The 27,520-nt window shown below is 36.0% G+C and overlaps 1 protein-coding gene across 5 annotated transcripts in view; it reads left to right on the top strand.

The window, feature by feature from the left end:
* GK (glycerol kinase) overlaps window positions 1-27,074 on the top strand; it is a 35,047-nt gene extending 7,973 nt beyond the window's left edge. For 2 of the 5 annotated variants that reach the window (XM_042035674.1, XM_042035707.1), the window contains 19 exons: window positions 488-594; window positions 1,148-1,225; window positions 2,199-2,278; window positions 3,272-3,409; window positions 3,824-3,933; window positions 4,643-4,709; window positions 5,320-5,337; window positions 7,208-7,243; window positions 7,843-7,910; window positions 9,258-9,300; window positions 9,967-10,047; window positions 11,944-12,022; window positions 13,862-13,958; window positions 15,464-15,548; window positions 18,852-18,972; window positions 19,164-19,307; window positions 19,897-19,974; window positions 21,459-21,545; window positions 24,647-27,074. In XM_042035674.1, coding sequence (XP_041891608.1) covers window positions 488-594; window positions 1,148-1,225; window positions 2,199-2,278; window positions 3,272-3,409; window positions 3,824-3,933; window positions 4,643-4,709; window positions 5,320-5,337; window positions 7,208-7,243; window positions 7,843-7,910; window positions 9,258-9,300; window positions 9,967-10,047; window positions 11,944-12,022; window positions 13,862-13,958; window positions 15,464-15,548; window positions 18,852-18,972; window positions 19,164-19,307; window positions 19,897-19,974; window positions 21,459-21,545; window positions 24,647-24,654 — 1,525 coding nt within the window. In that variant the 3' untranslated portion in view covers window positions 24,655-27,074. Of the gene's footprint in view, window positions 1-487; window positions 595-1,147; window positions 1,226-2,198; window positions 2,279-3,271; window positions 3,410-3,823; window positions 3,934-4,642; window positions 4,710-5,319; window positions 5,338-7,207; window positions 7,244-7,842; window positions 7,911-9,257; window positions 9,301-9,966; window positions 10,048-11,943; window positions 12,023-13,861; window positions 13,959-15,463; window positions 15,549-18,851; window positions 18,973-19,163; window positions 19,308-19,896; window positions 19,975-21,458; window positions 21,551-24,646 lie in introns of those variants that run through there. The other 3 variants (XM_042035684.1, XM_042035699.1, XM_042035693.1) reach the window with 3 other exon arrangements.
* The last annotated feature ends 446 nt before the right edge of the window (window positions 27,075-27,520 follow it).

Raw genomic sequence — 27,520 nt, 5'->3', positions numbered from 1 at the left:
GTGCCCTGAGTTACAGAAGCTAAAAGTACTTAGTGTTTTGCTCTGATCACTCATTTACATACATAACATCTAAACTTTGAAGTTTAAAACTAAAGTTTAAATAAGACTTAACATCTCATTTGAGGTGATAAAGCTGGTAATTTTTACAGTTGAACCACAGTTTTCAGCTTGGTCCATAGAAATATCTTAGTTTGTTCTCTGAGGTTTTGTTTGTTTGTTCCTAACTGACCTACCATTTGCTGCCAATGCCCTCTGTATAGAATAAAACAAAACAAAATTCATTGTTTTCTGCAGATGGTTTTGGGGTTTTTTTTTGTGAAAATACAGCTTACAGTTTAAAAAGGGTTTGAAATTCTTTTTACTTTTTGTAGGTATGTAAAACATGTTTTGTAGCTATAATTGTGTTAAAATGCTCAGCTTGTTTTTCAGACTAGTATTCTTTTTTTAATGTTATTTTTTATTAACTGGTGTTTACTGTTTGTTAAAGATGGGTGGAACAAGATCCAAAGGAAATATTAAACTCTGTCTATGAATGTGTGGAAAAGACCTGTGAGAAAATGAAGCAACTGAACATAAACATCGGTAACATAAGAGGTACTTATGGGTAGAGGGCTTTAACATGCTCATGGTTGAGCAATTCAGATACCATAGTTTTTAAGTTAATAAATAGAAAGGTGGCAGCATGTGCCAGCCTCAAACAAAACGTTAAATTGTATTTGAAAGCATTTTTTGGGGGAGGAATAATAAGAAAATAAGTTCCTTGTGTATATTAGCAATGCAGAATCGACAAAGTAGACTTAGCCTAAGCTTGTAAAATCGCAGAGACAGGTGATGAAGAAATTCTGAAATTTAATTTAGGATTTTAATTCAGGAAAGCTGTTTTCCCTGTCAGTGTTGTTGTTGTCTCAGTTTGTGGCCGAAAAAGAGAGAGGTTTATAGCATATAGGTTAATCAGCAAAGATGAGTTCTTAGAAGTAGTATTTCTAGATTATACCTTGAAAAAGTTGGAAGCTTTTTATTTCCCATTTACTTTCCTCTTCTCCTTACCTGTTCCTCCCTCCTCTCCACCTCTCCATTCCCTCCCTCACCCCCCCCAAAAGGGGAAAACAAACCTTCTGAAAAGGATACTTTCTATTTTGTCCTGAAGCCATTGGAGTCACCAATCAGAGAGAAACAACAGTGGTTTGGGACAAGACAACTGGAGAACCTCTTTATAATGCTATTGGTAACTATGCTACTTTCTAAATATGTAATATCATAATATGAACATGTTGTGGAAAAAATGCTTTTGTATTTTCCTGTGCAGATCTGGTTGTGGCCTAGTCTAGTAATTTCTTGGATTTTTTGGTATCTGTGTTGTAAGATGTGTGTTGGTACACACAGCAGTGCAGTTTAAAAATGCATATTCCATAAAAATTACTACTTAATGAATCACTTTATTGGTTTTCAAAAAAAAAAACCCAATGTTCCTGAGGGGGTCCTGGCACAAAATGCTCTGACTTGCACCCAAAGACTTCCTTGGAAATTTTCAGTATGCTGTTGATTTAACTTTAAAGGAAAATCATGTTAAGTAGGCTTAATGAATACTTATTGATGACTTAATGAATACTTATTAATACTCAGTTTTATTTTTGACTTACCTTAGCTTTTCAGATCTTGTCAGCTGAAAAATGCTAATTGTCTAGAATTGTTTTTTTAGGTCATGTCAAGTGCCAGGTGTAGTTTGGCATAGTATGACTGTAAAACCAGGACTCTTCTATAGTCAAATATATGTAGTTAACAGCTTTGTCTTAAAACCAGCTATGCCTTGATAACTCCAATGTAGTCTTTTAGCTGAGATTTTACATAGAAATAGTAAATAATCAACCTGCTATGTGCTTTAGTCACACTCATCTGCTGCAAAGTAGCATTAGTCACTTGCTTATATTCTGATAAAGTATATGTCCTGTTTGTGGTAAATCCTGTTTGTTTCTCAAATTGTTTGTTCTTCTAAATCAAATGAATTTATCTAACCATTTTTAATTTTTACAACAGTAACTTTAAAATACAATGGCAATACAATATTCTTTCAACTACGTGAAAAGATAAAAAGAGACAGGAATTTACTGGCAAGAGCTGTGGTTTCATAGAAGCAAGCTGAACATGTCATTTTTTTGTGTATTAAATCACTTGATCAGTTAATTTTATTCATGTTTTAGTGTGGCTTGACCTGAGAACCCAGTCAACAGTTGAACGTCTTCTTAAAAGAATTCCAGGGAAAAACAAAACTTTTTCTAAGGTAAGAGATATTCCAGAACATTTAAATGCTAGCTGCTGCAATTTGTATTTTTTTGGTTTTATGTGTTAAAAAATCCCCAAAACAAAGTCATCTGTAGTTTCTAGTCTCTTCTTAGCTTGTCAAATAATAAAAAATGGGCCTAAGACACCAATCTGAGGCTAGAAAATTTTTTATTTCCTTAAAATAAATGGTTAACAGTCCTTTAATTTCTCACTAGAGAAGTTAAATCAGTAATAGTGAGACCTAATCCTGTGGTATCTAGCCAATATTAAGGAAACATTACACATAAAAATTGAGATCAAGTAGAAAAAAACTGGGAAATAACTTACTGGTATGAAATGTATTATGCATTCTCATGCCTTAATATTGAAATTATTGCATCCAATCTGAGAACTAGGAAGATCATTCATAAAGAGCAAATTCATTCTTTTTTTGTGAGCAAATATATAACAATTTGGAAACTAATTGCTTGCAAAAAGGTGTTGCAATTGTTTGATTAATATTGTTCTTACTGATTGTATAAGTATTATGTATTTTTTATACGTTTTCCTATAGGCAGGAAACAGATGTCAAAAAGTATATAAACTTACTTATATAAACTAGTATATAAACTAGATTTTCAGGTTCTAGTAGAATACAAATTTCATCTTTCCTGTGTTGTCCTGCTTATTTTAGTTGTTGTTACTTATTGTTTAATGATTCAGAGATATCCTAGATAAGACAGGCCTTCTGCAAACAACTTTTTCCACATAAATGATCTTTGAACTGCATTTAGATCAGCTTTGATCTTTGTCCATTATTCCACTGGTCATTTGATTTTTTCAGACTTGTGTGTTGTGTGCTTAGTACTTATTTAAATAACAAGTTTGTGTAATTTCTCTGAGTTTTGTGTCTTTTTTTTTCCCCTTACTATCACCATTTTTATATGTAACTACAGTATTTAGGGGAAAGATACTTGCATGGTGTTTAAATGATTTTTTTTTAATTTTACAGTTTAAGACTGGTCTTCCACTTAGCACTTATTTTAGTGCAGTGAAACTTCGGTGGCTTTTGGATAACGTGGAAGAGATTAGGAAAGCTGTTGAGGATCGAAGAGCTATGTTTGGGACTATTGATTCATGGCTTATATGGGTGTGTATTTTTGAGTTTATTATCACTCTTTTTACAATCAATTTCCATATCATGCAAGTCTCCGTGCATGTTGTACATGATGCCCACTGATGACACAATGATGCCAATACAAGCCACTAAAGAAATTCCATTAAAGTTCCTTGTAAGATGAACTTTTACTGTCTCTGTACCAGTATATTTTTGTCTAGATGCTTATGTGTAGTTTACCATTAAAGGTTGCTGTAAAATTTTGCTCACACTTTCAGAAAAACCTTGGACTTTAGAAAGGTGTATTCGGCCTGCCTCTTGGTTGTTGCAGAAATACCAGAGTTCCCAGTCCCAAGCTGAAAACTTTGTGATTTTGAAATTTTTTTTGTAGTTCGTTGAAGTAAACCTATATCTCTCCTTGACAAATGCCGTTATTTTTTTGTTCAGAGTTTGACAGGTGGAAAGAATGGAGGCATTCACTGTACAGATGTCACCAATGCCAGTAGAACGATGTTGTTCAACATTCATTCCTTGGAATGGGATCCTGAGCTCTGCAAGTAAGCTCAGTTTTTCAGTAATACTGTTATTTAAATAGTTTCTAACTCATTTAAAAGTAAGAATCGCTTATCTGAACTAGGATCAGCAGGTACTGTTCTATTTACTGTTGAAATTAATGATTAAGATTCATTGTTCTCCAGATGTCCAATTTACAACGGTCTGGATTAACTAGAAGTAGCAGAATCTTTCTGTAGGTGGAGGCCTGGTTTATGGAAACAATTTAGCTCAGTTGGTTAGGGCATGATACTGATAATGCCCAGGTTGTGGGTTCAATCCATGTACAGGCCATTCACTTGAGAGTTTGACTCAGTGATCCTTGTGGGTCCCTTCCAACTCAGAATATTGTGATTTAATAGTTTCTTTATTACTTAATCAAATTTGTAAGGCAGCTAGAATGATAGTGTCTGTATTTTAAATTTGAATTTATTAACAAGTGTATTATTAAGATATTGTTCGAAGAAGAATGAAATTTCTGTGTAAAAGAGTTGGATATTCCTCAAAAATTGAAATATATGCTGTTTTACTCCAAAATTCAGTGTCCACTGTAACAAGTGGAAAAACACATAGCTATAGATTAAAACCTAGAAAAAAGTTCCTTTTATAGTTTTTTTTTTCTTTATAGCTTAGACTTATTTAAGGAAATAAATGCAAAATGCTTTCTGGTTTAGCACTGAACATATAATATACATAATTTTTTGTTGTGCTCAGGTTCTTTGATATTCCTATGGAAATACTTCCAAACGTACGAAGCTCCTCTGAGGTTTATGGCCTGATGGTATGTTTTCCGGTATTTGTGTGAAATTAATCTTGTAAAAATATAACTGTATCCATTTGGATTTGACAGATTCTATAGATTAGGACTAATGGCTTTTTCTAGACCAGTATTGTTTGATTTATGATTGATATGCTGTTACCTACTGTTATATAATATTATAGGAAGTTGAGTATTTGATTACTTTAATGCAGCACCAACTCTTCTGACACAGTTGCATCTAATTAATGATCTTCAAGATTGGATAAACTGGATGTTGTGATTTTTGCCTTCTTTTTCCTGGTAATTTGAGCTATTGTTAAATAAAAATACACGCATTTTGTAATGAAGAAAAGTTACAAGATTTTTTTTTTTAAATAGAACTCTAAATTCCCTGAAATGTAAATATTTTGCTAGTGTGTTAATGGAAATGCCACTAGAAGTCATCGCTGATGTTAATTTATGTGAAGGTCAGATAAGAGTGAATTGTATTAAGCTGAATGAGCAAGGTAAATGGAAAAAGATACTGCCTGACCACCAGAACAGAATTGCTCATCACTTTAAATGTGAACTTCTGTTTCTCTTCCCCTTTCTTTCCATTTTTTTTTCTTTTTCTTCCTTTTGCTGGCTGTAGAAAATCTGTCCTAGCCGGGTGAGTAGAGGCTTCCATTAGGCTGACCACGTATATCTTGCCCATTCTGCTCAGATGCTGTGCATTTTCATTGGTTTAAGGATTAGTAAAAGTGCACTTCCTAGACCAATAAATTTGCTGTGTGTTTCCAAATCTGAGATAATACAATTAGAGTTCATGCCAAATTATTTCTAAAATGTTATCTCAATGTATGTGTCTTAATTTCCACACTTGAATATTTCTTTTTATAGTGAGCTAAAAATACAGTTACTGGCTAATAAATGTTAGCTATAACATCTTATAAATGAGAAAACCTGTCCATTCTGTTTAAAAATACTAATTCTGTGGTACCGAAACATGAAATTCATGTAGATTTTTTTAGTGCATTTATAAACACAGTTATCTTAAATCCAGTTAATTGAAATGAGCATTAAAGAAAAAGAAATTCAGATTGGAAATACACTTGCATGGCTTTACTGAAAATGCATTTTCACAATTGCACAAAGAAACAATTTAAAGAAACAAGTAGAAATTGTCAGGAAATAGTTAAATAATTAAATAAAATTTTCAGGATACCCTCACTAAGTTTGCACATGACACTGAGTTGGGCAGAAATGTTGATCTGCTGGAGGGCAGGAAGGCTCTGCAGACGGACAGGCTGGAGCAATGGGCTGAGACCAATTGTATGAGGTTCAACAAGGCCAAGTGCTGGGTTCTGCTGTTGGGTCACAACAACCCCAGGCAGAGCTGCAGGCTGGGGAAGAGTGGCTGGAAAGGTGCCTGGAGGAAAAGGGCCTGTGGGTGCTGGTCAACAGCAGCTGAACATGAGCCAGCTGTGCCCAGAGGGCCAGGAAGGCCAACGGCACCTGGCCTGGATCAGCAGTAGTGTGGCAGCAGGACCAGGGCAGTGATTGCCACCCTGTGTTCGGCACTGGTGAGGCCACACCTCAAATCCTGTGTTCAGGATTTGAACCTGAGTGTTGGGCCCCTCACTACAAAAAAAGCATTGAGAAGCTGGAGCAAGTCCAGAGAAGGGCAGCAGAGTTGGGGAAGGGTCTGGAACACAAGTTTGATGAGGAGCAGCTGAGGGAGATGGGGGTGTTCATCCTGGAGAAAAAGAGGCTCAGAGGGGACCTTACCACTCTCTACAACTCCCTGAAAGAAGGTTGTGGCCAGGTGGGGGTTGGTCTCTTCTCCCAGGTAACAAGTGATAAAAAAAGAGCCTTCACAGGTGGTCAAGAATTGAAACAGGCTGCCCAGAGAAGTGGTGGAGTCACCATCCCTGGAGGTGCTTAAAAGATGTATAGATGTGGCACTTAGGGACATGGGTTAGCGGTGGACTTGGCAGTGCTGACTTAACAGTTGGACTTGATGATCTTAGAGGTCTTATCCAATTTAAATGATTTTATGATTCTGTAACAGTAATGTAACTGAGTAACTCTGGTAGTGTTTGGAAGAAACTCTATATGAGATTTAAAACACTGTATCTTAAAATCAGGCATCTGTCTTTGCTTAGGATGTCACCACAGTCATGGTTTTTTTCTTAGTCACTTTGCCATTTTGCACTTCTGCATTTTACACTTGGCACTTAACTGCTCAGATTACACTGAACTGGATTTGCTGTATAGTAATATTTTAAGAAAATTTATGCTATGAACTTTTGAGGTCACATAAAGTATATTTGTTAAATTGCGTGCTCTCCATTCCTTAGTGGTTGAGATATGAGCTGCGTTAAGCTGAAACAAAGTGTACACCTGAATTGAACCATGTTGCTTACATGACCCTTCTTTGTTTTCCTTTGAGCATTAGAAGTTTAGCTTATTTTTCATTGCCTTCACTTCTAGTCATGGAAAGCTAACTCAGAGTTTTGCCTTCTGTTTTTGCAAAACAGAAATCTGGAGCTTTGACAGGTGTACCAATTTCTGGGGTAAGTTCTACTTCAACTTAGATTCTGGCATGACAACCTGGGACTGCATGAACATAGCTTCACAGGAAAAAGCTTTAAAGATGAGTGAATCCTCCTATGATTTAAGATTTTGGTTTTTTACTTCAGGTTAAACAGGAAGTAGACTCTTGAATTACTAATTGGCTTGATCCATTATTATTAAGGTCTGGCTCTGGAAATACAAATGAGAGCTTTAATGCATATGTGTAATGCTGCTGGAAACTTATATTACATCTCTAAGTAAATGAGTAACATTACAAAATGGAAGCAAGCTCTACTTCATATATATAAAAGAAGTATATATATAATCCAGAAATGGAGGGCAAATTCTCAGCTTTTTCCAATAACATGTATAAAGGTAGTAAATTTTAGTTTTTATTTCTTTAAATTGTTCACCATAAGTATCAAAACACATTTCATTTGCAGTTGTTACAGAGGGAAGAGTAATAAAAAGCATAGCTTTTCTCTGTAGGTTTTTCCTCACTTTCAATTACCTGTGTGCTACTCATAGATTAGAGTTATAGTCAAATATGCAATTCATGTGAGGACATTTGCTAAATGAAAAAATCTTTCACTTTCAGTGCTTGGGTGACCAGTCTGCTGCTCTTGTTGGGCAAATGTGTTTTCGAGATGGACAAGCAAAAAACACGTAAGTTAGTAGGAAAGTTGTATGATAAACATACTGCTCTGTTTTGAATTAAGTATTATGTTCTCTTTCAAGCAACTGCCAAATGCTTTCTTAGTTAACGTGTAATTGCAGATCTACCTTTTGACTGTGTTGACCTGCAAAGTAAACCATGTCTTGACTCTTATATAAAGTAATGAAGATATTAAAGTTACATGGCTTTTGAGGTATATTTAGTTACAGTCACTGTGAAGAAAATCTCTATGTGACAGGGGCCGTTTCATTTTAACATTCTTCAAAACACAGATTAAAACAGCTGCAGTGTCATTTAAATTGTGACCTAAGGTTAAACAAATACAGGCCTGTGAGTTAGATTGCATAGACTTGAATGACACAGATTTGCTAGATGGGAAAGGTCCATTTCAGTTGCAGTGCTTAGTTTTGCTTCTATGTCTAGCTTAGAGTGGAGAATTTTAAATTTGCTTTTTCCTGTTTCTCAGCCTCCTAGTGTCCCTTGTTTAAAATAGCTGATCAGTTAAATCAGGCAACTGGTATAATCAAACAATCATTGGAGGAAATGCTCTCTGCTGAAATGACTTACTGCTCCATTTACAGCCAGGTGCTTAACTAAGCATGTAGGGACATACACAGTATGGGAGTTTCACAGGTATGATTACATATTAGTCTATCTTTTTTTAATTTGTTTCTGTTATTTCTTTACTATTTCTTTTTCCAAATATAACTGAAGGCTATCTCAGTACTGGTTTAAGATACTAATTTTGAGGGTTTTAAAAAGGTAAGGAACATTTTTCTCTACAATAATTTCTTAGAGTAAGTTGGAGCGGTTTTGTACTCCTTATATTAAACTGTGTTCTTGTATGAGTGTCTATGCACACACATTTATGATTTGGTCTTCAAATGGGAAACATGGCATTTTTAGAAGTTTTTTAATGGAATATGTTTAAAGAAAACCCTCTTCTTTGTGACAGGAACAAAGTTTCTTAAAATTTCCCCTTTAATATTGTGAAATATTTATTTTATAAAGTCTCTCTCATAATCAGCTTAAATTGAAGTAGGTAAACACTGCCACCAAAGAGGCATTTACACTTAGTTTTCAGCCATATCTGCTCCTTGATCAAATGTTAGACAAAAAATAGCCAGAGAGAAAGAGAGAGACATGTGACTAGATTTTTCAGCTTCAGGCTGCATTAAAATCAACTTTTTGAGGATAGTTTTATCATTAGTTAATGGTAGCAAAACCTTCAAGGGTCAGGAAGTGGTGTGTTGATTCCTCATAGGGGACTCATGGATTGCAGTAACAGGTTATTCTTTAAACATCGTGGTTTTAACTTTGCTTTGCTTTCATGCTAGGTATGGAACAGGTTGTTTCTTGCTGTGCAATACAGGTCAGAAGGTCAGTTGCATTTTTGTTTGCTTTTTTGTTTTTCACAATCTCTATTTAAGTTCTGAAATACAACTGTATGTTAGCCATTCTTGGACTTATTAACAACAATTATATTGCCAGACATAGGGAAAAGCACATACTGAAAACTGAAAGAATAAAAGTAGTAATTTTTTCAAGGTATTTCTGTAAGACTCCATTTCCTACCTCCTTAAGGTTCCAAACAGAACTTTTCTTAACAAGTTTCTTGCTCTTCCCTTTTATATGTTTCTTGTCACCCAGACGGGATTAAGTGTTATGTTATTTAACCATGTGCTTTTTAACTTGTCTTTGCTCTTTTATTTCTTCCCTTCATTTTCTCTCATTATTTCTTTGTAGTTGGAGTTGAATAAATAGCGCAAAACTGTGACTTCCTTTTCCTTTACATCTTCCCTTAAGGACCCTCAACTCTTTTCTATAAGGAGGATGGAAAGATCTGCAGCAGCTTGTGGAAACAAGAATTAGCACCAGCAATCTGAGTGTTCTATCTTAGGTGTTTATTTAGAGTGACTGAAAATTACTTTGTTTAAAGTTTGCTTGAAGGTTTGGTCCATTGTTTATTATAATTTGAGTGGTTTTATTTCAATATTTTCAGCCTCTGTTCATGCTTTACCTTTTCTTTCCCCTTTCCCCATTTAGTCTGTGTTTTCTGAGCATGGTCTTATAACCACAATAGCTTACAAAATGGGCAGAGACAAACCTGCTTTTTATGCACTAGAGGTAAGTTCAGTAGTTTCTTCCTTTTTGTAATGATACATGTAGTTTACTTCTGTTATCTGGTATTTTTATGGTATCTTCAGCTGTGTGGAAATGAAAATAGCTCTGTATTATGCTTGTGTGCCTGAAGGCTTCTGTGTGGTTTTGGTTATCCCTGTCTCCAATCTATATCATGTAATCTAATAAAAACTATTTCTTCATTGCATCATTTATACTTTCAGAGCTAGATGGCTAAAACATTTTTTCTGCTACTCAGTCTCTCAAATCTTTAATAAATAATATTAATTAAAAGACATGATTTTTTAAATACTAAATTGCGTTTAAAAAAGGGGGAGAAGTACTAGTGTTTCAGTTATTACCTCATTAAAAAAGTCATAGCTAAATGTTTTTTATTTTGTTCTAATGGATTTTACTTCTAACTTTCAAAAATCTTAATCAAATTTCTGGGAAAAAATCCTCTAACAATTTGGCTTTTTTACCTCTCTGATTCAGGTGCCTACTTACAGAATTCAGTTTCTCAGTTCTCCAAACTGAGAAAGTCTGAGGGCATCCAAATTCTATAGAAAATTGTATTTATCTTTAAACTTCAGGGCTCATTGTTCTATAGCTCTGCTTCTGAAGCACAGATCAGCTGAGCACCTATTTGGCACCAAAGCTTTGATGGGAACAGCAAAATGATTATTCTTCCATCTGTGCTGCTTACTGTGCTAAGTATTGTAATATAATAATTATTCTCAAAACACATACGCTGAATGCTGATATTGAGCTTTTGTAGACAGACTGTGTTTTCCATGTGAAACAAAGACAACACAGGATTTTTTTCATTGTGAGAATAGTTTGTGGTTTATGGTACTTTATTAGGATGTGGGAGGCTGCATTCAGTTCCTTTTCCTTCCCTGAGGAAAGTGAATCCTGTATTTGCCATGACCTAGCAAACTCTGGGATTTTTGTTGTGTGTGGGTGTGTGAGAGGTTTGTTTTATTTTTAACCCGTGTTCTTAAAACGAGAACTGAAACTGTCTTGAGAGTGATTTGTATTCTTGCATGCTGAAACACCTGCACTTTGCTGCTTCTTCACCTCCAAGTCTTTAATGATATTGTCTGAAAACATGGCTTCAACAGAAGCTGTTAAGTGTGCTTTGTTCTGTATCCATGCTAGAATCATGTACAATCTGCTGGTTGAGACACTTTGCAGAGAGGCAAAAAATGTGGATTCAGCCTTTTCCTTTAATCAAACTGGTATCTTGTAACTGTAATAGCCAGCTGCATAGAAAACACCCCTGCCCCTTCTAGCAGTGGCTTTGAATGAAAATATAATGCTGCTCCTGATTTACTTGAAGCTTAGTCTGCTGGACTTGGCTTTGGGGTTAGATGCCATTCATCTGTGATGTGATGAAGCCTTTCAGGGCCATTTGCTGAGGCAGTAGAGAAATTTGCTGGCAAATGCATGAGCACCTAAATTTTCTGTCTTTCTGGATGTTTGTATTTAGATTAGACATAATTAGTCTTGTTTTTTAAATCAAAGCATAAAAATATTAATGTGTCAGGAAAGGAAGTCTGAGGCTACTGAACCTCATAACTGTATATTCAAAAGCCATAAATTAGAAAGACAAGAAGACTGCTTAGGAAATGTCATTGTAACTTTCCCCCATACAAAAAAAAGCATACAATATACACCTTCTCTACATGGAGTCTGTGTAACAGGCTGCCCTTTTTACATGGCAGTCTCCAGATGCCAAGAAACTTTGTGGTTTGGTTGTGAGCATTCCTGGGAGTGCTTCAAGTTGTGACTGTAAGCCTGCAGCTGGAGGCCACAGCGACCCCTCCTCCCCAGTCTTTTAAAAAGCAGCACAAAGCTACCCGTTGTTGTCTCCTAATGGAGTGACTTTGTTTCTTTCAGGGATCTGTTGCAATAGCTGGTGCTGTTGTTCGTTGGCTGAGGGACAATCTGGGTATTGCTAAGACTTCACAGGAAGTTGGTGAGTATGGAGTTGTTCAGTTTTTTAAATTTTCCAGTGTTACGATGTCTCTATTGGTGAATGAAAGCTCAAAATATTTAAGTAAAGAAAAGCTGGAAGGTGCATATATTTTGCTGTGTTTAAACACAACAAAAATTTACTTTGCATCCATGAGCTCACTGATTGATACCTGTATTTCATAGAGCCTATCAACTCAGTCTTGGAAATGCTTTGTCAGCTTTGCTCTGTTGCAATCTGTACTTTTTAGTAGTTTCCTTGGTAAGCACATATTCGGGAGGATACTATACTTACTGAGTATCTCCTGGTTTTATACAGTGTTGAAGTTTACAGAGCCAAGAGTATTTAAGTCTGTATTACAGAAACCAGCCTATATTTGTTCCTAAACCTACATATTCTTGTCATAAACGTGAGAACCTGAGGCCCTGCATGTGCAAATATTTATGTAGAAGGCTTCATATCCATTGAAGTAGGGATCTCAGTTTGCAAAGTTGTCTCTTTAAGAAGATGTGGAGGAGGGTCATCTGTTTTGGCTAATAATGCAGTAATCCTTTAGCATATGTGTAGCTGATGTTTCCTGATTCAGATTAACTGAAACAAGCTGGTTTGTAACATAAAAACTAGGAACATACCAAAATTTGGAAAACAAAAAATGTCAGAAGCATGCAAGGGCAAAAGTTTGAAAGTGACTGATTTAATGAGATTTAGGATTAAAAAGACATTCATTACATATTTTTAATAAATTGATATCATATTCAAAGGTGGGAAAATTTAGAATTAAAATTTTATGTAAAACTTCAAAGATTTAGCAAAAACTTAGAGCATCAGGCTGTTTTTTTGAAAGAAAGCTTTGAAGATCATACAGAAGAATATAAACTGCTGTCACATAAATTAGCCAGTTGTTGAGACACTATAGTACCTCTTCACAAGTTTGACAAGACCTTTGAAAGGTCTAAGTTTCAAGACCTTTAACCTTGCCAGTGTTGTTAAAGTCATGTAGGGATTCATCATCTCTTTCTGTTTCACTGAACTTGTCCATCCTTCTGCCTTCACTCTTTTTTGAAGTGGAGTCTGTATGAAAGTATCCTTTTAGAAAGACTTTTTAAAGATGATCGATGATCAATTATCAATGCAAACAGAAGAAATCTGCAGAAGCAGAAAGAAAATGCTCTTCTTTCTTGTTTTAGGAAAGAGCTGTTCATTAGCATTATCTCTTCTGTAATTCTAAATGTCTTAATATAATTTTTAAAATTACAAATATTTCAGTATTGAGGAGTTCATACATCCACAGTTACCATTCTCATATCAGGAAACTTCAGATTTCCTTGTAGCTGGCCTTGTGATTATATACTTAAGCTGACAATTTGGAGCTCTAAATCCATTTGAAATTGATGGGAATTTAGGTCTTAACTCCCTTCGGTCTTGATCCAGTTTCACTTGCTTGCCTTGACTTAAATGTAAGTAAAGTGTGACCTTTTGGACTGCTTTGAAGGCAGCATTCTTTACCCACAGGATAGATAACCTTTGAAAACCTCATAAAATCTAGGACAGAATATTGAGTACACAGTATTGGGTTTCAGTTTTCATTTTGCATTTTGCATTTTACATTTCCCACAACTCCCTATGCTCCATCTCTTCCTTTCATATTGTTGCAAAAGGAAAACTGGTTAACAAGGAACAGAGTGCCAGCATTGGTTGTATTTTCTAGTTGTATACATGTCTGGATTATATTTGTAGCTACCTAAGATATCCTGAATATTTTTCTTATTTAAATAATAATTAAGTGCTGTAATTAAGTGTTGGTACAGTTGTGAAAAGCTAAGTGCTTTGTGTGTGCATTAGAAAAACTGGCTGCAGATGTGGGAACTTCTTACGGCTGCTACTTTGTACCAGCGTTTTCAGGACTGTATGCACCATACTGGGAACCCAGTGCAAGGGGGTAAGGATCTGACTGAATGCTGCTTTTGCAGGGGGATTTAATCATTTTACAAATACCATTCCTTCCAGGTATGTGAAATGGTCCTTTGTAGTATCTTCATGGGCTACTGTTTCTGTTTTGTATTTAAACTGTTCAAAACGGCAACTGCTACTGGGAGGAAAGGAAGGATTAGCTACCCCAGCTACTCATCCTCATCTCCCCTCCTTGTCGCACTCCTCAAAAAAAACCCCCAAAAAACAGTGTGGGGGATTAGGGCAGGGAAAACAATTTTTGGTTTTGAAAGGATTTTCATCTCACTCAAGTAAAAGAAGAGGTTTGTAGTCCTGTGAACTGTGTCAGGCAACAAAAGTACTAAAGGAAGAATTTAGTGCTGATTAGTGGTTTTGAGTTCGGTTTCAGTACTTAACTCCTTCCCACTTTGCCTCCTTCCCCTTATATACAGTTTTCTTTCCAGTCTATTGAAAATTCTTTTCTACTCCTTTTTTCCAGTCCCTTTTCTGGTAGTTCAGACTCAGCCACCTGGTAATACTTCAAACTATGTTTTCATTTGTCTTTTCTGCTCTTGTGAGCTTGCTACTGTTGTTGGAATCACAACATGCCAGTCATGGAAGCATAACAAATATAAACATAGAATAACTTTCCTAGAGTGGAAAAAGAAGTCTTAAAGGATATCTTGTTCCCAAAGTTTCAAGTAGTTGCATCTTTAGAATTCAGATGCTTCTTGTATGTAAGGAAAAAGAAAAATCTCAGAGTTTGATGTTTTTACAGCTTTTCGTATCACAGTGGCTAACTTTTTAATGGTTAAAAACTGATCTTTGGAGTGGTAACAATGAAAAATATCCTTTAATATCTTTGAACTTGCATGTATGCAGCAGTATTTCTGTGTAGTACCATGCTGCTCCTCAGATGTTGAAATAGAATAAAGGATGGTTATTTGCTCTGCACTTCAGAGTACATTGGCAGAATTCAGCTTACTCATGGTTAGATGTAGCATACTTCTCATATCCAAAAATCTCTTTGAAGGTTCAGAAGCAACTAATCATCAGACTAGATCTGAAAACAATTTCAAACATTTAGAGCACAGCACCAATGTATATGGGCTTTTCCTTAAGAACCGAAAGCATTAGAGAATTTATTAAGATTTTAGTGATAATGTATATTATTTTTTTAAAGATAAATCAACCTCAATCATATCTTTTTTTTATTGAAGACAGACTAGAATTTATGGGGGTGTTTGTATGTGTGTATGGATGAATCTACATCCATCTGCATGCAGATTGGGAAAAAACATAATTTATGGTAACTGTATTGATTGGACCCTGAAAGCACCTTGTCAGGAAAATGAGACTGTTTAGATTAAAGAAAAACAAGCTTTTTAATATTAAAAAGTAATCTTCATACAATGGAATTGAATGAGATTTGAATTATAAGACCTAGGTGTGAAGTATAGGTTCATGTCTGATAAAGAAGAGTGTCCTAATTGGGTTTTTTTCTCTCTTCAACAGTATCATCTGTGGCCTTACTCAGTTTACAAATAAAAGCCATATCGCGTTCGCTGCACTAGAAGCAGTCTGCTTTCAAACACGAGAGGTAAAGGCAAATTGGGTCCTAAATTCATTGTAAATTAGTGTGATAACGGGAACTGCAGCTCTCCAGGAAAAGAGGAGATCTAAAAGATTTAATGAAGATTAATCATATGCTTTATATTGTACTTGGATGCTGTTCTTGTCTTTACTTGTTGCTAATGTTGAAAAATTGCTCCTGTGGACTTAGCTAAAATTGAGTGGTACATTTTTTTGGAGTGGTAATGCTGCTTTTTATCAGTACGTAAAATAAGGTGAACATATTTTGTGAATGTTTTGAGGGGCAGAACATAGAATCATTTAAATGACAGGGCAGTGACATAACTACAGAGTATCATTAGTGTAGGAGACTACACTTTATACTCTCTGCTGTGACAGAGATGACTTATGTTGCTTTTGGTACACAAGAACAAAAACTAGTTAAAGTAAGACAGCAGCAAACATACCAAGGGAAATCTGGATTCACTTCCTGCCTGTTCCATCCTTCACTGCCTCAGCTGGCATTCTGCAACAGCCAACCGAAATTCTCACAGAGGAAATGAATCCCCCAACCAAATCAAAGGGATTGATATCAGTATGAGCATTGAATCTTTATATCACCATCTACTCCTCCCTGTGTTTGCAGTCCATGGGTTCCGTGCAAATACAGGAGGAAATTAAATCCTTAGACCCTGCAGGATAACCATCAAACCTTAATTTGATTGCATGAATTAAACTGCTGTTATTTAAACATACTGATTTTTAAAATAACACCCAGCTCAAACCATGTAAGATGAGGAGACCAGTGTGCTGTTTCTTTAGTGACAGAGAATAAAGTACTCATGGAAAAAGACTGACAGAAATTTCACCCAGGCTTTTGCTTTTGAAGCTGTGCTGACAGCCTCTGAGTCCTCAGAAGGTTGTGAAGGAAATTGGAAGTAGCATTCTAATTCTCTAATTCTTGTACTAGAAGTAAGGGTAAAGTTACAGGCAAGTGAACTGATTTGTTGTCTGCTCCTCTTTCCTTGTCCATCCTCCCATCCATTCCCTCTCATGTGACAGCTCAGTGAACTTTTCAGCAGAAAATTATCCCTTTTTTCTGGGCTATTTTTCTGCTGGATTAATGACCTCAGCTGCCTCACAGAGGCATGCAGCAAATGTCAGAATGCAAGGCTGGGCATGTGGCTGGGAGTAGGAGAGAGGGGAATAAAGCTGTCAGAGTGAGTGAGGGTGAAGTTCACTGTTTGAACAGATCTAACACTTCCCCATACTTTACTCAGTGTGCTTTTACCACAATGACAGGAGTGCCTGATCAGGCACTGGACACTCTTAAATGAACAGATTAAGTCATAGCAACACAGGTAAAATATATGTATGCTTTCTAAAGATACGTCATTAGTTCTGCCTTGTCAAAAATAAAGTTCTTTTAATTCCAGTGAAAATGGAATTCTTCAGGAAAACCTGTCCATGTCACATTCTTTGGAATTCTTGCCTGTTTTATCATGACATTCAGTGCTCCTGAGTACATTGTTATCCAAAAGCTTCTTCCTTATGCAGATGACACTTGTTACATTTTTTCTTCCAGAAGGCATTTTGGAAAAATAAGCAATTTTTCAGTTCTAAGAGCTGTACAATGCTGTCATTAGGCAAAATTTGCATACTTGGATCCTTGCTCTTCATCCAACCTCCGTACAATAGATAGCAGCAGCATGATCATGATTTGTTTTGTTCCTTCATCCCTTCCTGGCTTCTAGCATTCTTTTCATTTTTTTAATCTCTGCTGAGTGCGTGCTCTTACACAGTGCGTGCTCTTACACATGCCCTTACACAGTGTTAAACAAACCCAGAGCCTCCAATGGTGCTGAAGTTCTGAACGGTAAAAAAAGGCAGATAATATTGCCTTAGACAAATGGAAAATGGTATGTGTGAAGGAAATAAGTACTAGTATAGTATTGCCAGCAAACTTTGCTGCTGTGCTGTGAATCCTGTTTTCTAATTTATTTCTTGTGCATTGAACAGTGCAGGGCCATGGGCAGAAGCTGCCACCATGAAAACTGGCCTTACTCTCCTTACCTTGTGATTTTTAACCTTTATTTATCCTGGGCAGTTCCTTTCACCCCTTTAAAGATTTTTCTGGTTACGGACCTTGCTGGCTTAATTTCTGGAAATGGGGAGAAAATTTACTGGACAGTTCATCTCCATGTAGTTTTCACTGTCTTGCAAGCCTACGATTTTTTGTTCATTTTTAAATAGCATGTTGACTTTTCCTGGTAAGGATTGTATTACTGGGTACTTTGTAGCTACAGAACAGGGCAGAATGTGTTGTAGTTTTGGTCTTTTTTTGTGGTCTGTGTTGTTTTGTCATTTAAAGCTGAGAAAAGCACACCTCTTTTTTTATTTAAATACACTGAAAAATTACAGAGAGAAAATCATTCTGCACTTGTTAATGCCTAACTTGTCAACAAAAATTATGCACTAACCTTACAAAATGTAAATGAGATATTTAACTGATTGCTTTTACAAAACCCTACAAAAAACACTATTCTGTATTTAGTGGTGCTTGTAGGGTAATGCCATGGTGTTACCAGTAACTAAGGTTTGCGGCAGGTCTGATGTTTTTAGGAAATCCTCTAAAAAGCATATTGAGAGGTATCAGTGAATTAAATACTCCGTCTTAGTTAATTATCCCTTGCAAACACTTCAACACTTTTCAGCTACAGACTGTGCCCAAAAGGAAACGTAATTTTACAAAAAATTATACTAACAGCTTATTTTTGCTGTCTATATTGTTTGATATAAAATTCTCAGTTTTCAACAACTAACTGAAAATATTTGAAGAGGTCGCTCTTTCAAAACATTTGAATATTCCTCAGTTCTTACTGAAGTGTCTTCCAGATTGCCAGTTCAAATGTTTTAATTCTTCAATTCTTTAATCCATCAAATTAGAGAAAGTATTTAGACAAAGGGTGATCAGCTGAAGGACTCCATTTATTACTGCTGTTTCCCTTGTTAGCTCTGATAAATTTTCACATCAGCTTTTCTTAAAATTCTTCTTAGGCCACAAAAGCAGCACATAGGCTACATCTAGAGCACCTGAGGAGAAAGATCTCTACACTAGGATTTCTGTAATGAACAGAATGCATGTGCTGTATATTAAACAAAACTGTGTTGTCATTATGTCTGTTTTGCTTTTTATAGGGGAGAGGAATGATCTACTTAACCCTCTTCAGCAAATGGTGAACTGTCAGTGTTTTACACTCAGAGGGTATCATGGAGGGTATCAGAGCACTTCTGTGCAATTAAATTGTAACATCTGTTACTCATATTTTAGATTCTAGATGCCATGAACAAGGACTGTGGGATTCCACTAAGTCAGTTACAAGTAGATGGAGGAATGACCAATAACAAAATCCTCATGCAACTCCAATCAGACATCCTCTGTATTCCAGTAGGTAAGATTAATTTACAGCTCCTGTTTTCTTTTTAATGCTGACAACAACATTGGTTTGTAATGGCTGTTGAGAGCAAATTGGATGGCTTGCTTTGTTGTTGTATCTTGATAGATATGTAAATCTTTAGTTCTGACGTCATCAAGGTGACTTCCATTAAAAATCATTATGGTCTTCTCTGTGGTTTGCTTCAGTAAAACCATCAATGCCTGAAACAACAGCTTTAGGAGCTGCTATGGCAGCAGGAGCTGCAGAAGGAGTTGGAGTTTGGAGTCTGAATCCTGGAGATTTGACAGCAGTGACATGTGAACGATTTGAACCACAGATCAACCCAGAGGGTAAAACCTTTTCATGTTTTCTGACTTGCAAACTTATTTTTTTCACAGATATTGAAAGGACTGGTTTTGGATACTCTTCTTTTGGCTTTAAAAAGCCTACATTAATTATTGCTTTTTAGCTAGCTATCTTTCTCATCAATTTTTAAGTGCTTGTAGAGATAGAAAGTATCTACTTGACATAATTAATCTCTGTGCAAGATAAATGCTTTTTTGTCTTTTCAGTTGTTTCTTAATTTTTGGTGCATAATTTTGTCTTACCATTTTGATTATAATTACGTCTAAAATCCCTACTTCAAGACAGAATTTGAAGGGTTTCTACATAAATATCAATTGCTTCATTTTGTTCTGCTTGTAAATCTTCTTATTGGTGAACATGAAGAAAATGTCTTTTATTTCTTGTTACTATGAATAACTGCTGGGTTTGGGGTGGAGTTTTTTTGTATTCAAGAAAGGATTTTATATTAATTTCTCTGTGCAAACAAATGATACTGTGCAAAAGAGTAAAAAACTCATATTGCCGTGTCTGGTTCTTAAATACTTGTAGTTGTATTCCTATGCATTGAGATGTTTGCTGATTTCTTAATTTCAGAAAGTGAATATCGCTATGCCAGATGGAAGAAAGCTGTGATGAAATCTATGGGATGGGAGACATCTGACAGTCCAAATGGTAAACCAAAAATTAATGCAGGTCAAGTATTATTAATTATCCAGTTAGCCTAGGTGGCTCATCTTGCTTTTGTTGACCTTTTCTGTTCATACCATCCCTGGACTATTATAGTGATTTAAAGATCATTACTTAAATCCACTGTGGAAACAGAGCAGGAAAATAGAAAGCTGGGTCTTCCTCCTGAAAGGAGGGCACAAGCAATATCTTACAGAACAGCTGCAGGTTTTGCAGAATGGTACTGGTTTACAAAAGAAAAATAATCTCACCTACAAGACTAGATACAGCACAATTCAAAGAGCACAGGGATTTTGTAAAATTTCTTATAACATAACCTCACACTACAAAGGAGAAAAGTTTCATCCTGTGATTTTTCTTGCTGTATCTTGCCTTCGTTATTTGCTATGTAGGAAGGAGGGATTGATATCCACATCAAAATCTATTTGACCCGTAGGGGGTAAGAGCAGGAAGTTATCAATGAAGTCAAGAGTTACACAGACCTATTGTTCACATAGAGAAAATATGAAAACACTTTTGAGGGACTGAACAAGATCTTTCCTCTGAAGTAGAGGGCTTTCTCATTTGCCATGTTTTAATTAAATTAAACCTGCAGTCTTCTGTGATCTATAATTTGAATTTTTATTTTAGTACTATTTTGGGATAAGTTTTCAGTCCTGAGCAATCCTGAACACATCATTTATAGGCTTTATCTTCATTTAATTTCCCTTTTGCTGGAAAAACTATTAGAATGAAAAGTATTAAGTAAAGAATCCTCAAAATGTAAACTCCCCCCACAATCCAAAATCCACAGTTGGAGCCCTCAAGCTGCATGTGGTCACTTTGTTCTTGAAAGCTAAAATTTTCCTTTTGCCATCCTATATGTTGGTTTAAGTATTTTATTTAACACTGTGGTTTACAAACAATTCTGCCAAGGCTATTGGGAAGGGGAAGAGGTGACTTAACATGAGCAATATGATTCACTTCAGTATTGACCTTTATGATTTAGTACCCTTACATCTAACCTGATGCTTATCTTACTTAGATATCTTTATTTCCTTTTGAAGGAAAATCTGCCTTGCAGAAAATAAAACTAGGGGTTTTTTCTTCAATTAATGTGAAGACATATGTTTATCAAAACTTACTTCAGTGATTATCTGGACTAACACCTGGGGGGAAACCAGAAAACCTGGTTCAGAATAAAGAACACCTGTTCTTTTCCTTAGTTCTTTGATACTTTAGGGGTAGGATTGGAGAATACTAAAAATGGGCTCAACCTAGATAGTGCTGACAGGGGAATTTGGATTTGAACTCTTACAGGGAGAACCTGTTTTGAATTATTATGGGGTTCATGCATAATATTTTTTTAGTTCTTCTGCAAATGTCACTACATTTGTTACTTTTTGTGTATTTAACACCTATATTGCAATTTATATATATTTCTCTTTTGATTTGCTTGACTGGAAACACCGTCCCCTGGATGCCATCAGGTGACACTAGTATCTTCTCTAGTCTGCCTTTGGGTATTTTTATTATGAGTAGCATGGTAATGTTAATTGGAGCAAAGTACATCTCAGGTTAGTTATTATTTGAACTAGATCACTTTAAAAACTATCTGCACTATTTTAAGTTTTGGGGGGTTTTGTATTCTATCTGTTTGGAGCAAAAATGACTGATGCTTTTTGTTGTTCATGCACACAAACATTCAGGCATAATCTACCTAAGAGAACCAAGGGAATGTTGTCTCCATCCTCACGTGCCATTTAATTTGCAGTTGTTGCATGTACATGAAACCTTGGACTCTCCCCTCCCTTTGTCTCTCTGTGCAGACTGTACACAGTTTATAAAAGGGGTTTGGGTTGGAGCAGCCTAGCAGAGTTATGTGTTGCCTGCTTCACAGTGTGCATTGCAGTTAGAGTAAGGTTCCATTCTTTATCCTGTGTTTCTTCCTACACAGTTTTTAATTATTTTGAGGATCTCATTTAAATTAAGTGAAAACTTTTTCTTCTGTCCCTGAAAGGCTTCATGCACCTGTTTGATTTTTCTAGACCCCTTGAAACTATTGTATTGTTAGAAATCTTCATCTACTAAATCTATAAAACATTCTTCTTGTATTTTTCTCTTGATGGAGAAGTGAATTAAATTAGTCTAAAAAGAAGAGACCCTAAAAGGCTTAGCTGCAAAACTGGGAAGGGATTGTGTGCATATGCAATGAAGATGCATCTTCCACCTGTTAATATACAATTTATTTTAAAAGAAAATTCTTAATATAGAAGACAGTGTTAGTTACTTATGCCAGAAGTAAGACATTTCATTAAGATATTCTTACAGTAAGAAAAGGATGTTTATTTGATGGTGTCATTTATTCCTTTTTGTTGCAGAATTTCATTCCAAATGAAGTATTTTACAGTATAGGCATTGTTGCTGCTTAGTAAGCTGTTTAGGGGTTATTTAGTTTTCTTTTTTTGTTTTGGTTTTGGAGGGATAGGCAGAGGGTGTTAATTAGACAGTTGAGGACTCTAGCATGCTCCTGTGATGATGTGTTTGTATTTTATTTCTACTCATTCAGCCTGAATTAACTATTCAATTGTAATTTTCCTTGCATGGAAGAGACGGTTGCAGCTTGTAGGAGAACTAAAATCAAACTAAACAAGTGCTAGCCAAAATCAAACTGAACAAATGGATTGACAGTCATTTACTAACTCTGGAATGTATCTGTGAGTGAGAAAGATCTATGTTATGAAGAATAAAATAAAACCAGCTGTGAATAAGTGGGTAAATTTTTAACATGCTGAACAAAGTAACATGAATATAAATTCCAGGTCAGGTTCTTCACCACATAGAGGGTACCTAAAATAATATGGAAAATCAATGATAAATTAGCAGATAAGCAACTTTAATTCTGGGAATTCCTTTTTAAAAACAACTAATCAGTAACTTGCATATTAAACTTGCACTGCTGGAACTCATAAGAAAAGATTTCTTTTTCTCCCTACCTTAAGCTTGTCAGTGCCTTGCTGACTCACAAGTGGGAAACATATTCATCTCAACTCACCGTGGCCTTTAGAACCCATTTTTGACCTTGTTTTCAGATAACACTAGCTATCGATATACTATGTGTATATAGTTATACATACCAATATAATTACTTTATATGTGAATATATTGCATTATTATTTACATGGTAAGCTTGGGGACAGGAGAAGTTGTAAGAAATTTCCTGTTCTTTGTTTTAAAAATGATGAAGTCTCAAAAGGAACAGCAACAGTGATGGTACATACAGGCTGCAGTTTTGCCCAGCTGTGCATTAGTGTAGAACATGAAATACAGAATTTGCATTGTCAAGTGGAGCAGGGCTGCTTCCCCTGAAACACTTGCTCTGGGAAATATCCTTTTGCATTTAAAAGCCAGAACTTGCTGACCAGGCTTTCCTTTTAATTCAGTACAGAAACTCCAGTTAATTACTTTGTTACATTTTATCTTTTAGTGAAACACTGTAACTCCAATGCAGTCATCAGAGTAGTAGGTTGGAGGATTGAATTTAGGGAGGATTGAATTCATCCTTCACATGCTGAAACAGCAGTAAGTCTCGCATAGCAACAGTGCTGATGTTGAACACGTCTCTAGGGCAGGACCATGATTTTACAGCTACTGAAATGTGAAGGAAAAATCTGCTGTGCCCGAATAGAGAACACTAACGTAGCAAAACCCCATTTACAGAACTGCTAAGCTGCCTTTTCATGTGGCACCTGATGACTGTACAATACTCTATTTAATTATAGCATTTCATAATTTCATCAAAATCAGGTCAATTACTTGTACCTTATTTTATGGTCTTCATTCTTCTTTCCTGGAGAGAAATGAATGGTATTATTTCACTAATGAAGCAAGCTGTGTACAATAACTGCAGTCCTCATGCTGAGATTTTTTATGTTTTCCACACTCATTTTAGAAGTGGATATCTGAAAGATTTCAATATATTCCATAGCTGTACCTTTTTTTTTTTTTTTTCAGGGGGTGGTTAGGAGTTAACTGAAAATGATCATATATTTTATTAGACTCAAATTTAAATAAATTACTTTGTGGGCATAAATTGGCATCTTTCAAGGGAGGTATAGTGGGGATTGGCTATATACGGGGTCTGATGTGACATCTGGGATATAAAGTTCTTTGACTTGATTCCCACAGAAGGAGACATCAGTGCTGATAGCAAAACTATATTCTGTCTGCTTAATTACCCTGTGGGGGCTTTTTTAAGATTCTGTTTTTCCTTTTTAGTTTCTTGTGTTGTGATAGTTACTGCCAAATTGCATCCTAATTTATATATAGGGATCACTGTGCAGTTCTGCAAGATACTTGCAATAATATTTTCCAAAGTTCTGAAAGCTGAGCTCATATTTAGAAGAAAATAAGCTTAGATTACCTTCTTTCAATTCTTCTACTTGTTAAAAATTTACCCATCTTAATAGTGTGGTCTCTGCTCTCCTACTGTGTGCACATCCCACGCACTTAAGAGCTGGCTTATCTGGTGTCATGACATACCAAATTTATAACTACAGTAGTTAAAAACAAAAGTTGGTTTTACTGAATTCCTCTTATATCTCAGCTGTGTTATAGAGTGTTACTGATGTTTTAGAATAAGCTTTGTGTTCCTAATGCACACATTTTCTTCTTTAAGGTAAATGAGGCTACTTAGTGGACTCACTGGATGCAGCTGATTTTTTTGTTTCAGTTTGTTTTGTTGTCTGAAGAGATTCCACCACCAACGTGATTATGCTACTTTTGTGGTTCAATCTATTCATGAATCCATCTGTCACTACTCCCTGAGTAATTTCCGGGTGGTGCACTGAAAATTCAGTCTTCAGCCCTTCATTATGCTGTTCCCTTGCCCAAATCAACTCCAAATGCACTGGAAGCCTTTGTGTGAACTATCTCACATCATCCTCTAAAATTTCACAAGGCCCAGCTTTGTCTGAGAAAGTGGTATTAAAAAACCTGCAATCTCTGAGGTAATGATGGCAGATGTTTAGCTGTCCTTTTCAGGAGTTTGGTACTTCATGCAACACACTTCAGAAAGTTCATGATGCACTATGGAACTTTATAAACATCTTACGATTCTTCCAGCTGCTGTGAATTACTTTTCATATGTCAATGGTTGCCAAAGATGTTTTATTGTAGTTGCCACTGGTCTGTAACACCTTCCATGGTACAAACCTTTTAAACACTAGCCCAAGAGGGATTACCAGTCGCACACATTGCCACTGGTTTGGCAATGAGGAGTTTGCTGCTATTGTCCACAGAGTATTGCTGAAATGTTCAGCTGCAAGGTTAAAAAGTTGGGTTTGGCTCTGGCACATGTAGTCACTTGGCCCATCATAAGTATTTATGACACCAAGTCCTGTAGTTGTACCTTTAAAGAGATGAGAGAAGATAGAGTTTTGGTTAAGGCCATGTTTCATCTTGTGGTTTTGTGCTAGCTTGGAAAGACAAGTTTGACACAGCATGCTATTGACAGGACAGCTGCTTGGTCCTCAGTAACTGGTAACTCTTCAAACTACTCTGTACAGTGCACTTTTCTTGACCAATACTGCATATATTCTGTCATCTTGCTTAAGTGACTATTTGTTAAACTTTAGAAAGTTGAAGATAACTTAGTTTTCACTAAAAAGGGTCCACTCCATACTAAATATCAGTACTTTAGTCTTGGTTTCATTTAGTATATCTCAGGGACCAAAATCTCCCTTTCAGTTTCCGTGTCCATAGGTTTAACTGCAAGTTGTTGCAAAATATGCTGGGACAATCCAAAACCCTGGCTCAGTAGAGTAAGTACTTGGCACCTGAAATGGACCGCTGGAATTTACAGACAGTGGTGACAACTGAGTTACATCCACCTTGATTGAAACCTTTCGTTTTCTGTGTGAAAGGAGTGAGATAATAATCTTAACTTCAGCTTTCCTGTTTGTACCAACAGCATCCGAAATGCCAGCCTTATTGGTTAGGTCAAGGAAAAGGTGTTCTTGTATAATGTCATTAGATCATTATGGAATGGCAGTGAGGTTAAATGTGGGAACAACATAGAGAATTTCAAAGATTTATTTAAATGCACTAGGAGTTAAAGGGAGCGGTTTTTTGTGTGTTTGTTCTTAAAGATTTTTGTCTTTAACAAAGATTTTCTTTGTTAAGCTATGATTAGAGGCTTAGTTTTTAAAAGGATGTTATATATGTCCGAAGCAATGAGTTGCACAGAAGTTCAGGTCTGTACAATATATTTAATATCAAATGCATATTAATTGCCTTTTTATTGTCAAGTGCAATGACTTTTGAAAATGTGACTTAGAGAAGGAACATTTTTTGTTCTGTGGTTGCATGTATAACCTCAGCAGAGAGAAGGGATTTTGTACACAGGTGAAAATATAACAGCATCATCCAAATCCTGTCTCTCCTGTAAATACTCACATGTGAAGTGTGACAGCCAAAATTTCTGGTGTTTCCAGTTTGTATTGGAGAGGTGAAGAGTGAAGAAAGAATATGATCCAATAGAAAAATTTTCATACTCCTTACCTTTACTCTGAGCTGTTTCTGATCCCACTGTACCCTGAGGAAGAGGAGTAGACCAGCCTGTGGAGCACAGGGAGCAGGGGCAGCACACACCTCAAACTCTGGACCTCTGAGTATGACTTTTGAGTCTTGCCAAAACCACTGAAGTGCTGAACCTGGGAACGAATAATGCTGAAGTGCTGCCTTTGCCTATGATAAATGTGGCGGGGTAAAGCTCGTACCTAACAAGTAAGAGAGGGATTTTTTGCTGCTTTTCTGACTTATCTTTTAGTGGGAAACACAATTCCTATTAATTTTTCACTGAGTAAAAATCATTATTTTATTTTCAATTGCTGTTGCAAATGTTTTTTAAGAGTTTCACATCACTGTTAACTTTCTACCAACATAGTTGAAATATATTGTAAACTGCTTGTTGGCGGGGAGGGGACAAACTGTTCAAGTTAGCTTTTTGTGAAGCTGTGATTTATTTTTTTTCTATGAATTACCAGTTTATAAATTCTAATTGAGAAATGCATTAACTTGGTATTAAAGTACCATAAATGAATTGATGTAAGTTGTCGGTTTATTCTTGCACATCATCTTTCAGACACATTGTCATTAATGTTTTTACCTGAGGCATGAGTACACACTGATGCAAATAAAGCATTAGAGCAGCCTCTCTGAGACATGTGCTTTAAGTTGCTCAGATGTACAGGTGAAATACATGCAGTACTGCATTCTGCTTCAGTGATACAAGGACTCAAGGACTGGATTAAAAATCACATTTCCTCAAGTCCCTCCATGTTCAGGAAAAAGCAGGAAAATACAAGTAAAATGACAGGAAGGAACACGGTCATAGTACAGGTTTGATGCAGAAGTGGGGTGGGGCCAATACACTGAACAGGTTTTGGTTTTATACCATAGTCTGGTGATTGCTACAGGTTCAAAAGCCTTTGTGAGCTGGGGGCAGAAGTTCATGAAATAGCAAACATTGCTGGGGGTGGTAGCTGGGAGC

The sequence above is a fragment of the Corvus kubaryi genome, unplaced genomic scaffold (assembly GCF_017639235.1).
Source record: "Corvus kubaryi isolate FWS band 111438036 unplaced genomic scaffold, C.kubaryi_AGA036_p1.0 133, whole genome shotgun sequence".
Taxonomy (NCBI): domain Eukaryota; kingdom Metazoa; phylum Chordata; class Aves; order Passeriformes; family Corvidae; genus Corvus; species Corvus kubaryi.
Note: the sequence above shows the minus strand (reverse complement) of the source record. Positions and strands in the feature narration are given on the sequence as shown.